The sequence below is a fragment of the Amblyomma maculatum genome, chromosome 1 (assembly GCF_055883805.1).
Source record: "Amblyomma maculatum isolate TAMU_Amacu chromosome 1, ASM5588380v1, whole genome shotgun sequence".
NCBI classification, from domain to species: domain Eukaryota; kingdom Metazoa; phylum Arthropoda; class Arachnida; order Ixodida; family Ixodidae; genus Amblyomma; species Amblyomma maculatum.
The window spans coordinates 93046590-93062646 of NC_139344.1; the positions used below are offsets into that span (position 1 = coordinate 93046590).

General features: G+C 45.2%; 1 protein-coding gene across 1 annotated transcript in view; it reads left to right on the plus strand.

Moving 5' to 3' along the window:
* Positions 1-1538: 1538 nt before the first annotated feature.
* LOC146203182 (uncharacterized) overlaps positions 1539-16057 on the plus strand; it is a 30200-nt gene continuing 15681 nt past the window's right edge. Inside the window, exons 1-2 of the mRNA XM_084585381.1 lie at positions 1539-1736; positions 3953-4155. Of these exons, the coding sequence (XP_084441507.1) occupies positions 1560-1736; positions 3953-4155 (380 nt within the window). The 5' untranslated portion in view covers positions 1539-1559. The remainder of the gene's footprint in view (positions 1737-3952; positions 4156-16057) is intronic.

A 16057-nucleotide genomic window follows, 5' to 3' on the forward strand; every position in this document is an offset into this window, starting at 1 on the left:
TAAAAATCAACTGAACGCGCTGTTACAAAAGGACAGAGTAATAATTGTGTGCTTTTAGAATGTGATGCTTGATATCTCCTGAGGGATATTGACGGCACCAAAATCGTTTTCACTCAGTAGCCACTTGTCACAGAGCGGCCACAGGTAAGTGTACGAAGCTGTCGTTTTCTGGCGTCCTCTCTACCGTGGTGGCGCGGAGAACGTTGAAACAGATGAACAAAACAGACGAACACTGTCGTCTCTAGTTATTAGGTGCAGCATCACCAAATAAAAAAACACTTGCTCCTGAACCCTGCATTGCGTCTATATGCCGATCCTTGAGATCGACAGCACTAAGCTTCCCTTTGTGATCGCCTGACAGAATGGATTAGCGAAAACTCAGTTTCCTTGTTACGTACGTGCAATGGATTTCTTCAGGATTGCAATTTAAAGAAAACGGAATTCTCTCTCAGAAATAGAGTGCGCACAAAGCTCTCCGACTGAATGGGCTACCTTTTATTCTGTTTTCTCTTTCTCCCTCTCGTTTGTTGCTTTGTTGACAAGGCAAGCTCACATCACCGACTGCAAAACAAGCGAGCTGTTATAAGCACGTGTGCCACTCAATAGCGCGCCTGTCACCGAGCGCCCTTCGTTCCACACAACCATCTCGAGCGTCGGAAGCACGAGCCTAGGCGGGCGCGTGGTTTTCCCTCACAAAGTCCGGAACTAACGAGAGTGTGTGCTCAAGCGTAAATGTAAAACCTGGCCATCAACTCAGTGCCTCACGCGGACAAAAAGAAACGAATGGCGAGGTAACGCCTGGACACGCGTGGGATATCCCGTGTCCCTGTGCTTAGTCCTTGTCGAAATGAGCGTAGATGGTCGTACGCGGAAGCGGTGTACGTGGGTCGCCGTATAGGATGAAAAGAGAACTTACACTGAAAACCACACGAGCACCGGTAAATGCGTTACGCGTATACCATCATTCGACTCTTTGGCGGTCCGATAGCTCCAGCAGTGACAGACACGGAGCAATGAACTTTTTTAGCACATATTTGAGGCATTTATATTGCAGAATGCTCATTATTCTCACCCCAGGCCGCCAAAATTCGGCCGCTAACGGCTGCGCGTGCGAGAGGAGAAACAGGTGGAGAGGGCGCGGATGAAGCAGCCAACCGATGACACCGTGCACGCGACAGTGACAGCGGACAGGGAAAGGTACAGGAAACAGCGCTCAAGCAAAAACGGGAAACCAAAGAGGAGAGCAACGAGCCGGCGGCGTTCGCGGTCGAACCGTATTCAGCGCCGAAGGTAAAAAAACAAGGCCGACGAGTCAGGGGCTACTCGTCGCAGAGAGGATAGCAGGCAGTGGCAACAAGGGGAGCCAACGACCACCGCGGTCGCCAAACAAAAGGCTGCACGACGGAATGAGAAGGGAAGGGGGAAGCATTGAGAGCGCCGATGCGACGAGCGAGTGCGGATGCGACTCGCCTGAATGCGCTTCGAACGCGCGTCCGGGACTTTCAGCATACGGCACAGCGTGCCTTCGAATGCAGAAGCGACCACCACGGCACCCAAAAATGGGGCCACCACTTCTATGCGCGTGGCCGTGTCCGGGACGCGGGCGGCCGCCAACCGAGGACAACGTCCGCCGAACACATTTCTGCGGACACGGCGGCGGACGACCGTCACAGCATCAGGGACAGCCCGGCAGCGCGGCCGACCGTCGGACGATCCAGCCTCCGACCGCCATGCAGGTGAGTGCCACGCGCGGCTGGTCTCCGGCAGGCCTTTGGCTAGACTGCAGTGCTAGCCAACGGCCGTCGAGAGAGCCTTCTCCTCCCGCAGGTGCGGCGGCTGAGTCGACTACGTGGGATTTTTCGCGTGAAGGAGCGTTTATTTGCCCAACCGCCGTTATAGAACATCGTGGTACTGGATAGGCGCAATCAAGCTTCCGACAAGCATAGAGTTCTTGGAAAGGTTAATCGCGGGAGTAGTGGCAGTACGCCATCTATCTAACTCGTAAAATCCAAAGGACGGGAACAATGTTTTCGCTGCACACAGTAACAGTGCTATAGACTTCTGTGAGTAGACATCCAGCACGGTGTACCACGAAACCCTTTTTTCTAGTCCTTTGTATTTTCGAAGTAGTGGCGGGGTCAAATAAGAAAAAAAAATAAAAAGGCGCCATCGAGGCCATGTATTTTCTTTAGTGGGCGTGAGTTCCGGCTAGAGCAACCTTTAACTAGTATTTTAATTTCTCTGTTTCCTCTGGCCGGAAGCAGATACAAGCATCAGAGTGCGCTGCTTCTTTTGGTGAAACTGTCGAACGCAGCAGCTCTCCGCAGCTGATTCCCAAGTTTGAATCTACATTGTAACTTAAGAGGAGCATTTATTCTCCTGTATGGAGCATTTGAGTATTTCGCTAAAACTTCGCTGGTGCCGATCACTCCTGGTGTCTTGCAGCGGTCGTATTAGCGCAGAGACGCAATACAATTTGTGCGCGTGCTGAAGACCCATCCAGAAATCCACAGCATTGACTCTAACCTAGATAATTAAAAGTAGACCGATGGTATCATGTACTGAGTCGATCACACTTGTCCAGAGCGTTCGAGCGGTCTCCTGCGGAGCACGTTATTTGGAGCATTCTTTGCATTTGGTAAGTAGCTTGCGTCCGTGCTTTTCACACAGCTCATTTAAAATTTCAAGTTATTTCTTCAGCATCATGCTGCGCGATCGCTCTAGACAAGTGTTATCTGTTCAGTATGCCCAGCATTCATGGCGCCAATTCTTAGCACTTTTACGCTGGTGTCCTGAATAACCTTGACATTTATGACCTTATTAGTTATGTGGCATGTCGCTGTTTCTGTGCACGTCCTCCTGACCATAAGCTCAATTTATTCATTCGTATTCACTATGAAAGCGTGAGCAAGTCTTCTCATGTTTTTATTTATTTATTTATTTATTTATTTATTTATTTATTTATTTATTTATTTATTTATTTATTTATTTATTTATTTATTTATTTATTTATTTATTTATTTATTTATTTATTTATTTATTTATTTATTTATTTATTTATTTATTTATGCAATAGCGGCAAACGTCTGCAGTTTCTGAGTTGCAGTATTAGAAACTGTTCATAATTTCCTACAAAGCGGCTCAAGAAACGGTTCCTTGTTGCACAGCTACGTCGCAGCAGCGAGTACAGTGCCCGATTATACGATTCAAATTATTTAGTAGTGGTTTGTCTCTTTCGCTCAGTCCCGTGTTCGAGACACGCCTGCGCTGCAGGCTTGACTTTCGACAAAGTGGAACAGGTGTGAAACGTACCTATCGAGTGCTGCAGTTTCCCTTGCAAATGCAGCTTCTGGAGGTCCTACACCATTATTATAAGTGTTTAGAGCACCTTAGGGAAATATACACCCTTAATCTACACCCGTGGTGTCTTTTGACACAGCAGCGCAGCTACAACCCCAGTACCAGAGCTATTGCGATATTAAAACAATGTGCCACAGAAAAGAGTTGACAACAGCTAGGTGAACAAAGTGCCGTTCGTAGTTTCAAAAATTGCCATATATATTTCAGGACGCCGCATGAGTATTGAAGTTCTCAGCATACTTTAAAAGGCACTTTGGTCTCGCCTCGGTAGACCCATCAAAAGCGGTCATTATAGACCACCATTCGAGACTCATCTGAGGCGAGAGGAGAAAGTACACCGTCGAATACACAGGCAAGCACCCTATGGAACCCCTTTCTCATCAGTGATGCTGTTACGCGTGATTGGGTGGAGTTGTACGGCGTTATACAGATGGGGAGTACCCCAAGCGGCCTTTCGCAGATGGGGACATCTTGCTAAGCAGGGGCACACGCCACATTCGAATAGGCTATGCTTCGAGCCGCCAAAACCCCGTCACGGACGGCGCAGCGGAAATGCCGCCGGCAGGAAATCGAGTTGTACTGCTGTCCGCAGCGTGCCCTCTCATTGGGAGCCCTGAGCTTGGTCCTGCTGCACTGGGTGCCAGCTGGCCGTGCCTGGCCGCCTCCACCCGCAGACTTCTGGGCGGCGTACCGGCGCTTTTACCCGGTGGACGGTGGCGTTCCCTGGACAGCCCAGTCCAGCCCAACGAGCGTCATATTTCCGCAGGGAAGCCATCAACGTTACGCACCCGACAGGTACACGGTGCTTAGCTCGGCTTCACATCTATGTGCCTGCTACTTGCTTTGACTACTTTCTCTATGCACCACGTTGCGTAAGACGACATGGTGCCTTCTGTGTACACTTTTTTGCGCTTTTCCCATGTCGTAGTGGCAGAAAATGGAAATTGCAAAACTCATGCTTCCTTGACCCTTTGGGTTCTTTTTGTTTTTAGGTCAGATAGGACCAGAGCACGAACTTAGATTGCTAGCACACGTTTACTGATCTCCTAACAATCAAGCTTTCCCATAAATACAAGTATTTGTTTTGTTGATGATAATATTATTATAATTGTCACTTTATTATTCCATTATAAAAATGGACACATACCTTGAAATCATTATTTTTTTTTTCATAGAAATTATTTCACGGCTGGAAAACTTAAAATCCCTTTCATAAAGTTCTTAGCTGCCTAAGCACTAGAGCGGCCGCACAAGGACCTTGGTACAATACCGAATGTGTCCGCCAGTCGTTGCCATTTCGATCTATCATCCCGTTGTAGGAATTTACCTAATTCCTAAAAAAATAAGCTCTGTAACCCCATGGGTACTAAAAGTCATCGTCAGCGTTTTAGTGTACTGGGCTCACAGACTCTAGCGCGACAGAAGATCTAAAATCGTCCGACGATTATTTTCAAGCTCACGAGGGAATAAAAATGGCGCGACCTTACAGCTATCTCGTCCCGGAGGGTACGCTCCTTCTAACATGGGACATTTCAGGGACATTATACTGCTTGCGCAATGTCCAACTGCTATTGAGCAGTAACGACCGTTCCCTAGCCACTCAAAGCTGTCCTGGTTCCCTAAACCATGTCTGTACACATTCGAACAAAGTAGGTGTGTTGACCAGAGTTCTCAATACGACACCTTGCTATCCGCTTCCTGTGCTTATTTTAGCAGCTCAAACAAACCGCAAAACAGAACCACGCTTTGGGACTCCATGTCAAGCGAGCATGCCATCTTGGCAACTTTTCTTCATGCAGTACGATTGCAAGATCATTAAGTGCACACCGGGAAAAAGATTTTCGCAATCGCCCCTCTCAGTGAACTGTTGTCCATTCTTAGATGTTCCCTGCCACACATCATATCTTTTTACGTCGTGCTATAAAGACTCAATAAGCTCAGCGTGGCCGCCTCCTCTGCGATACGACCATAATACAAAACCAAACAGCAATACAGGTCGAGTACTTTTGCGAACACCTCGAAAAATTATTATGTTCTCTCAACACGTTGGCCTTTGTTTTTGTTTTCAGCCCTGGCTCAATTGTTCGCCGCTAGAAAACCGTGATCACTACCCTCATTTCTTGCGTTCCTCCACGCGGCTTCAGTTCAATGTGTTTATGACTACAAGCATTTATTTTCAAGAAGAATTAGGCTCGGGCAGGACAATCGCTGAGGGTAACAAATTGGATTCCAAAGGAGGGAAAGCATATCAGGTGGCGGCAGAACGTTAGGTGGACGGATGAGGTTAACAAGTTCGCACGGGTATATAGAGTGGATGCATCTAGCACAGGACCGGGTTAATTGGAATAGTATGGAATAGGCCTTCGCCCTGCAGAAGACATAAACAGGCTGATGATGATGACGATAGTGTAGATCACAACGAGTTCCAGATGAAAGACGCGGACGGCTCGAAGTACGGCATAGGGAAGGCTAGAACTGGTTTTATTCGGGAACAGGCATATTTCTATCTTCAAACCTGCGCCAACAACTCATGGTTCATACGATAATCAGGAGTGTTCTTTTTTTTTTTTTTCTGCGAGATAAAATCGTAGGCGCGCCTTAACAGATATTTGTTTATTTTACTAGTGAAAACTGTTGTACAAGTTGACATGCCACCTGGCTGTGACTTTTCCTAATTTTTGTTTGTTTCGGTCTACTAGGGATGGCACGACATGTTACGTACAGTCACGGGTCATGCGCCGCGATGCAAGGATAAAGTTGACCTTGCTTTGGTTCTTATCAGAAGTTGGCATATTCTTGGATAACCGTTACACAGCGGGCCATTTTGCCCGACGTGCACGTTTTCAAAAATTAGGGCAACTTCAAGACCACTCCGGAAACACACTAAAGAAGTGCAGCACGATCATATGCGGTAGAGACGTGTTGATGCTAATTAATCCTTGTGAAAAACCTATAGGGGCTCGAAATAAACTTCACAGTGATCGAGAGTTATTTGGATTGGTATGGAATGCAGTTACAAAATCGCAGTGCCAGCAGACGCCCACATGTTTTTTCATTATTGTAACGTTTATCTCTCTACTTCCTCGGGCTCCCCTTATACGTGTGCTAACTTTGACCTCCCTAATACAGCGGTAATGGCTCCTGGGCACTGCAAGTAAGTATTGTCAATAAGGAATCACTGCGACCATAATGGCTCTTTATTCCAGTATTTTCCAACGGATATCAGCTCCGAAGTAGCAATAATTAAGTCGCGAAAGCATAGGTGTCACCTTCTAAGGTCAGTGAATTCCTTGGTGGTGCATGCATGAAACTCTCCCGTCCGTTGTACACTGCTTATGCAGGGTGTCCAGGCTAAGCTTTAGCAAAGGGTTAAAAAATAAAACATTTGAGGTAGGCCAGAGAAAACACTTGTATAGAGCTACCAGCCATTTGACGCCCTACGGGGGAATTTTTATTTCCAATTAACTAATTAGTAATTACATGTTTTTCTAATTTTGTAACTAATTTCATTTCGACAATAAATGGATTCGCAAAGTTGGAGAGCATCTTCTAAAACCTCTATTCCATTTATTTTCGGTAAAGAAAGCCTCACGTGTACCGTTTTCCAAGCTCTAGACAAAGCGCGCGTATTACAATAAATATCACGTGCCGCAATTTAGCTGCTCTCAACAAGGGTTTCAGCGAACGAAATCACCTGCGGCCGGGGCTCTACGACGCCGTTTCAACCGCAAGCCGGTATGTCTGCCGTGGTTTTTTCGTCCGCTTGAGGCAGTCGGCGCACGTGACGTTGCAAGTCGCAACGAGCTCATCGCGCTAGCTGCAACCATTTCCGACATATCAGCCTACCGCTGGGACTGGGCTGTCGAGTCACGGCCTAATTTCGTTCACTCAAACCACGATTGAGGGCACTACAATCATGGCGCATGAATGCGTTAGTCACGTGATATTTTTGTATTCGACGGACTTTTTAGAGCTTGGAAAAATGATACACGTGAGGCTTTCTTTATTGAAAATAAACGGAATGGGGGTTTCAGAAGGTGCTCTCCAACTCTGCATAAAAATAATACCTAGTGGATTAGAAAAAATATATTCATCATCATTACCATCCTCATCATCAGCCTGACTATGCCCACTGCAGGGCGAAGGCCTCTACCATATTTCTCCAATTAACCCGGTCTTTTGTTAGCTGCATCCTCTTGATCCCTGCGAACTTCTTAACCTCATCCGCCCACCTAATTTTTTGCCGCCCCCTGCTACGCTTTCCTTCCCTTGGAATCCAGTTTGTTACCCTAAGCAAACATCGGTTATTCTCTCTTCCTGTCCTGCCCATACCCATGCCCATTTCTTCTTGATTTTCACTACAATGTCAGTAACTGGAGTTATTTCTCTGACCCACTCTGCACGCTTCCGATCTCTTAATGTTACCCCTACCATTTTTCGTTCCATAGTCCTATGCGTTGTCCTTAACTTAAGTAGAACCCTCTTGGTTAGCCTCCACGTTTCAGCGCCATAGGTGAGTACAGGTAAGATGCAAATATGTATACTTTCCTCTTCAGCGATACCGGTAAGCTGCTAGTCATACTTTGCGAGTGCTTGCCAAATGCGCTCCATCCCAATCGTATTCTTCTTGTTTTGTCATTTTCATGGTCCGGATCTGCGGTTACTGCCTGTCCTAAGTAGACATATTCGCCTACTACTTCCAGTGCTTCGCTACCAATCGTAAACTGCTGTTTCTTCCCGAGGCTGTTGAACATTACCTGTCTTCTGCATATTGATTTTCAAGCCTACGTACCTTTCCACTTTTCCTGTCTAGGTCACCAATCATTATTTGCAGTTCATCTCCTTAATTACTTAGCAAGGCAACGACATCACCAAATCGCAGATTACTGGGGTATTCTCCATCTACACTTCTCCTCTACAATTCTCCATCCATCTCCATCCATCTACTGGCCTAACTGCTCCCATTACAAGTCTCTAAATACTTCCTCTAAACAAGCTGTGAATAGTACTAGGGAGATCGTGTCTCCTTGCCTAACACCTTTCTTTATGGGAATTTTGTTACTTCCTTTAAGCAGAACTATGGTCGCTGTGCAGCCACTATATATATCTTCCAGCACTTTCACGTACGGCTCGTCTACCCCCTGATTTCGCAATGCTTGCATCACCGCCAAGGTTTCAACTGAGTCAAATACTTTTTCGTAATCAATGAATGCTATATATAAGGACTGGTTATATTCCGAGCATTTTTCTATCACCTGGTTAACGGTATGGATATGATCAATAGTACAGTACCGTTTCCGAAACCCTGCTTGATCCTTTGCTTGATTGCAGTCTAAGGTTGTCCTGATTCTATTAGCGATTACCTTAGTAAATACCTTATACGTAACAGACAGTAAGCTGATTGGTCTGTACTTTTTAAGGTCCTTAGCATCCCCTTTCTTATGAATGAGGATAATGCTTGCGTTCTTCCATGGTTCCGGTACCGTCGATGACACCAGGCACGGCGTGTACAGGGTAGCCAGTTTTTCTAGCACGATATCCCCCCCCCCCCCCCCCCCCCGTCCTTCAACAGGTCCATAGTTATCTGATCCTCTTTAGCTGCTTTCCCCCTTTTCATAGATTTTATTACTTTCTTAACCTCGTCCTTCGTCACTGGTGGAACGTCTGAATGTTCTTCCCTACTGCCAATCTCATGGCGGTCCTGATTACTTTGGCTACAGTAGAGATCCGTATAGAACTGCTCAGCTACTTTGACTATCTTGTCCATATTCGTGATGACGTTGCCCGCCTTTTCCCTTACCGCATACATCTGATTTTTGCCTATGCCCAATTTCTTCTTCACCGCTTTAAGGCTTCTCCCGCTCTTTACAGCATGCTCAGTTTTCTCCATGTTATACTTCCTTATATCGGCCACTTTGTGCTTATTGATTAGCTTTGATATCTCTGCCAATTCTATCTGGTCTGTTGGATTGGAAGCTGGCGTTTCTTAATGAAATCTTTCGTCTCCTTAGACAGCTTACCGGTATCCTCTCTACCTATCCTACCGTCTACTTCTACAGCGCACTCAGTAGTGATATCTCTGAAATTGTTGTTTATTTCTTCTATGGTAATGTCGCCATCCTCGGTAAGAGCTGAATATCTATTCTGTAGCGAGATCCTGAACTCTTCTGCCCTCCCCCTCACCGCTAATTCGTTGATGGGTTTCTTTCCTACTAATCTGTTGCGTTCCTTCTTCAGATTTAGGCTATTTCGGGACCTCACCATCATGTGGTCACTGCATCGTACTTTCCCGATTACCTTTACATCGTGCATAACGGGGGGGGGGGGGGGGGGGGGGGGGGGGGTTGAACACAGTATGAAGTCAATTTCATTTTTAGTCTCCCGTTAGGGCTTTTGCATGTCCATTTCCGGTTCTTCCGTTTGCTGAAGGAGATATTCACGATTCGTAAGTTATTGCGCTCTGCAAACTCAACTAGTAACTCCCCGCTGCTATTCCTAGAACCAATGCTATAGTCACCTATTGCCTTGTCTCCTGCCTGTTTTTTCCCTACCTTGGCATTGAAGTCGCCCATTAGTACAGTATACTGTGTCTTTACTTTTCGCATTGCCGATTCTACATCTTCATAGAAGCTTTCAACTGTCTGGTCATCATAACTACATGTAGGTGCATAGGCCTGTACAACCTTCAGTTTATACCGCTTATTAAGCCTAATGACGATGCCTGCAACCCTTTCATTAATACTATAGAATTCATCAATATTACCCGCCATATACTTATTGACAAGGAAACCTACTCCTAGTTGTCGCCTCTCTGGTAAACCTCGATAACACAGTACATGCCCATCCTTCAGTACAGTATATGCCTCATTCGGCCTCCTAACCTCACTAAGCCCTATGACATTCCATGTCATGCCCTCTAGTTCCTCTAAAAGCACTGCTAAACTAGCTTCACTAGCTAGGGTTCTAGCATTAAACGTTGCCAGGGTCAGTTTCCAATGGCGGCCTGTCCAGCGCAGCCAGGAATTCTTAGCACTGCAGTTGTTCTGCAGCCGCTGGTGACTGAGGGCCCGGGTTTGATAGGACTAATCATGGGAGGTTGAGGCCAATTACTGCACCAGGGTGGCCAACTCCTGTTCTGGTGAGGGAGTGCGTTGCCGGGGGTGTTCACCGGCATCAGGACGCACGTATCCAAGCCTTTTTATGCAATTCCATTAACACGCGTTTTTTTTTTTTTTTTTTTTTTTTTTTTTTTTTTTTTATGTTTTGGAGAATTGCGTGGCACTTGGATTCGAGACCCGATCCTCTTGCATGCGAGGCGGATGTTCTACCGCTACGCCACCGCTGTTCTTTATAGTACTATAACATTAACGGCCGTACTCTGCAGCAGTTTGCAGATGAACTATATGCGGCGCAATGGGAAACTGTGTTGCTTAATGATATTGCCGATATAGCGAATGAAGCGTTTACTGAAAAGTTTATTGGTATTTTTTTACGTGCTTTCCCTGCGTAGAAAAAAGCTGCCAAGAAAGGCCCGTAAGCCATGGGTTAATACAGAATGCATAAAAGCCATTAAAAAGAAAAATCACCTCTATGAGTACTTCATCAAAACAAGAAATGCTGATGATCTGAAAACCCTTAAACGACATGGAAATAAAAAAACTAGCCTGCTGCGCAAAACCAAGATGTCTTACTTTGCAAATTTCTTAGGCTCCGACGCTGTAAAAACAGCGGTTACTCTGGAAGCGATTAAATTATTTGTTAAATCCCATCCAAAACAAGACTACCCTCCCAACTGCAATGACAATCGATAAAAGAACCGTCACTGGTGATGCGTTAGCCACCGCCTTCAGCGATTATCTTGTTTCCATCGCTAGCAGCTCACATGATCCGCATTCGATAAACCTAATGAAACACAGCACATGCGATAGCGCTTTCATGACACCTGTAACGAAGGCAGAAATTGAAAATGGATTTCTATCTCTTGAGAACAGTAAAAGCTGCGACATTGACAGATTACAGATAGTTCCGATAAAACACGTCATTCATGTTATAACTAGAGTTTTAACACATCTAATTAACTCAATATTCCGGACAGGCATTTTCCCCGAAAGTTTAAAAGTCGCCAAAGTTTCTGTTATTTTTAAAATTGGGGATTGAGGCTGTATGTCTAACTACAGACCAATATCAATTCTCTCAGTTTTTGCATTGAAAAACTAATCCATGATAGAATGAGCATTTTTTTAAACAAGCATAACATCATTACACCCTACCAATTCGATTTTGCAAAGAATCGCTCTACAGAAAGTGCGCTACTCCTCTAAAAAGAATTAATTTTGAAAGCTTTTGAGCGGAAAAATACATGCTTGCAATATTCATTGATTTTTGAAAGGCGTTTGATCTTATTATTCTCTTAACTCTTACTGAAAAACTGGAATATTATGGTTAGCGAGGTAGCTTCTTCGTTCTTTTAAAAAGCTACTCTCATAATCGCCATCAACAGGTTCATATTAATGATTTTAAATCAGAGCTGAAAACGGTCCGGTGCAGCGTTCCGCAAGGAAACATTCTGGGACCCTTGCTATTCAACATATTAATTACCAATTAATTAATTGCAAAATAAGAAATTGCCTGTGATGCAGCAGAAGTTTGGCAGCTGCGTACTAGTGGTTTCTGTGGCCTACCACAAATGTTTTATTTTTAACCCTAGGCTAAAGTAAGCTTAATTGTACACCCCCTGAAGAAAGTGAGGGCGGAACCCTGGTCAGACGCGCAGAGTCCTTATACCAACCGAACTGTCACCGATGCTATGCAAATGGTACATAACTCTAGCTCATTCACTGTTCCTAGAGGCGAACACATCTCAGTCCTTCAAGAAAAAATTTGCTGGCTGCGAACTGTTCTCTCGAAACGATGTAGCTATTGTTCTTTTTTATTACTGTTAATCTGCCAAGAAGGGCTTAGAGGATCACACTTTCTCTGATTCTTCTCCTGCAATGTTTAGGAAACAGGTCTGAAAGTGTGGATTCTTGACATACTGTCAGCATAATGCTACGAAACTCGATGTAAATATGCCAAATTTATTTGCAGCGACACGTTCTTTTTAATAATCCAGAGCTTATTTGTTTTTGTTTTTAAGAGCGCAGCTCTTTGGCGCCCGTTCCTGCGTTTCGCGGCTTCGCCTTTGTCTCTCGTAACCAGTTCCGCAGCCAAAAAAGAATGGTACCATAGAATAGAGCGTCAAGGAAAGGTGCGCATGACTTTATCGGCGCTCTAAAAGAGGAGCTAGAAACTAACTAGTAACGTAATCGTCCGCGTTGCCAGTAACGCAATCATCCGCGTCACCATTGTCCCTCGTAACCAGCCCCGGAGCCAAAAAAGAATCGAAACATAGAATAGGGCGTCAAGGAAGGGTGTGCAAGTGATAAAATGGTTGATGTGGTTTAATTATGTATTTAATTAGAGCCCATAACAATAATAATTGGTTCATAGAAAAAAAAAAGGCGCAATGTCTGTTACATCTGTTCTGAGGACACCTTAAGCGCGCCGTAAAGGAAGGGAAGAAGATGGGAGTGAAAGCGGAAAGAGGGAAAGGGGTGCCGTATAGTGGAAAGCTCCGTAGTAATTTGACCACCTGTGGATCTTTAACGTGCACTGATATTGCACAGCACATGGACGCCTCTTCGTTTCGCCTCCATCGAAACTTAATTAGAGCCAGTTAAGTCGTTTACAGGAAAGGAAAGGCCCATTATCTGTCACTCGCAGAAGTGAAACTAGTTTGTATGAAATATTTGTGAATTCTTCGCCTCAGTTTATCGCAAAGCTGTAGCAGCTGATGAGCTGCGCTAAACTTTTGCAATTAGAAAGTAACGTAATCGACGGCAATTTTCTTTTTTCTTTTGACGACACAAGCGGTCTCATATACCAGAGTGTCTAGAACATCGGCAACGCTTGAAAATTTTACCCATACAACTTTGTCAGCGTAGGCCTAAAGCGGTTTTCACAAATTTTCACAAAGTTCATAGCTTATAGAGCCCTCAGCTGAAGTAATCACGCACGACCGGTAAGGGAAACACGTTTAGGAAAGCGCAGTGAATCCATGCTATCAAAGAATGCTAAATGGTGTTGCCTGTAACGCATACACAAACATTAAATTTAAAACTATTTCACTAGTCAGTATTCACATCAGTCAATTACGCCTAAAAGAAGCCTTGCGATGCAGCTGCACCTACTACTGTGCCGGAATGCCCGGGTTCGATCCCGACCGCGGCGGCTGCATTTCGATTCGAAACGAAGAGGTGTCCGCGTGCTGTGCGATGTACGCGCACGTTAAAGATACCCCAGGTTGTCGAAATTACTCCGTTATCCTCCACTACGGCTCCTCTTTCTCTCTATCCACTTTCACTCCCACCTTTCCTTAAGGTGCGGCTCACGTGTCCACAGAAACAAGTGTGACTGGTACTGCGCTTTTCCCTTCCTGTGAACTGATTATTATTATTATTATTATTATTATTATTATTATTATTATTATTATTATTATTATTATTATTATTATTATTATTATTATTATTATTATTATTATTATTATTATTATTATTATTATTATTATTATTATTATTATTATTATTATTATTATTCCATCACCACGCGTCAAGCACATGTAAACGCAGTTTTGCTTATATGTCCGCAACTACCATGTTTCATGCAAATAAATCCTCTTGTTCGCCACCGGAACAGCTTCCCTTCTCCCCGACGATATACCGACATACGCTTCACGTCTAACGAACAAATATTTTGCAGTTCACCGTTGTGAACGCCCGCTCTCTCCCTTTTGCGCCACACTCATGAAAGCATAGTGCCGTGTCACAATTCTCAACTACGGTTAAGTGGCAGTGCAATGAAACCCTCTCAAGTGAAGAAGAAGAAAGATCTATCGGCAAGATTTTCTCTTATGTCATCATACTCCGTGCGAACACATAACCTTAGGAAAACGATATCAAGAGGTATTCCATCTGTCTTGAGGCAATTACAAAATGTACTTACAGCTACTTGAGCGCTGCCTCCTCAGCAGCGGAAGGACAAAGAAAAAAGGTCTTCATCATCGTCCTTCTGTGGAAAATACGGCGCCAAGTCTTTTGCTTAAGAAGGCTCGATCTTTGACGCAAGGAGAAATATTCCTGCGAATCCCGAGTCTGCATAGTGTCGTAATGTAGCGCAGTCATTTCGGCTTTCTAAGCTCTGCTTACGCGTATGCTTGCCGTGCATCCGCGCCTTTCGAGAGTCTTGTCCTTGGTTCAATACTTGTCGGTGTTGCGGCCCGGAGTGAAAAATGAAAGCGACTTAAGTTAGGTTTTGTTCGCTGCGTAAAGTACGCGCAGCGATTCTTGCTTTCACAAAAGAGAGGTAGCCGCGTGGAGCCCCTTATCTCACGCATTTCGTAAGTCGCGGCTCATAAAGAATAGGAGACTCGAAGTGCCGAGCGCGGGAACGTCGTGAGCGCAGCGATGTTGGAGCAGGGAAAGCGCGAGGCGCGCTGCCGCTTAGCAAATACATTGCGAAAATCCGCGCTTGGTTGTGGGTTAGGCGCTGCAGCCGCTACCGCGTTACGCGCTGGCTAGGCAATGTGCGCGCGTAACGCTCAAAGGGCGCGTATGAAACTTCAAAAAAAAAAAAAGTAAAGAAAAAGGTGCGCGCTTCACAGACGCGTTGACGCTAAGAGCGCACCGAACGTATGCAGAGGCGGCTACGCCCATGGCAAACTTGCCTGCTATGAAGATGGATACGCAGTGTCAAACTTCCTGACGATGTCGTGGAAGAGCGGCTGCTCTTGCTTTCATTCTCCTTTCGGCGCTTGGACGCCAGGCTAGTTTTCTTTTTTCCTTACATTTTGAAGCTAGCCAACTTCTTCTCACATTACTCATACCCTGACGCGACAAACCCTTTTTCGACATGTTGGCACTGCCCCAAAAAATGCTTGAGAGAGCCGAATTGAGAGAGAGAAAGAAAAATAAAATTAAAGGCCGCATAGAAGGAACGCCGTGCGCAACCGGAAAGCGGGGCGGCCGCCACACAAACCTCAGCTGTGCTTGCGAATGCAAGGCTTTTTCCAACGCTAATATCGATACTTCGCCCACCACGTAATCGTCTTCGGCGCCAGTGCTTTCAGGAAGAGCGCGTTCGTTCGTCGTCCTCGTAAACTCAATAACTTGCGCGAACAGGATCAGACGTCATTAATAACGCGCCATTTCTTAGTATGTTTCCTCTATGAACTGCTCACGATCGGACCGACTTGGACAAAGCCACAACGCTGGAGTTGTGCGATAGTTTTCTGTCGCTATGTCTATTTTTACGGTGTTGGTTGCTTTTCTTTTGGCTTCTACGTTCTTCAGGGGGTGGGGGAAGCGAGGTGACTGCTTTTCATTCGCGCCGCCTAAACATTGGGCAAATACTGATTAGCTTTCACTAAATTGTTTGTTTCTTTTGTCTCTCAAAATGACTCAATAAGAACTTTAGCGGCATTGCATATATACTGCAACATGCTGGCTTAAACAGCTGCCTTGAAATTCGGAAACAAACGACCTATTCGGCATATATATGTCGCTCAAACAATGTGTATTCGAGCAGTGCTTGTTTATTTATATCTCCGCTCCGCATGACCGTGTCGGATGCCTATATGCGACGATGCATGGCTTCCTTAATA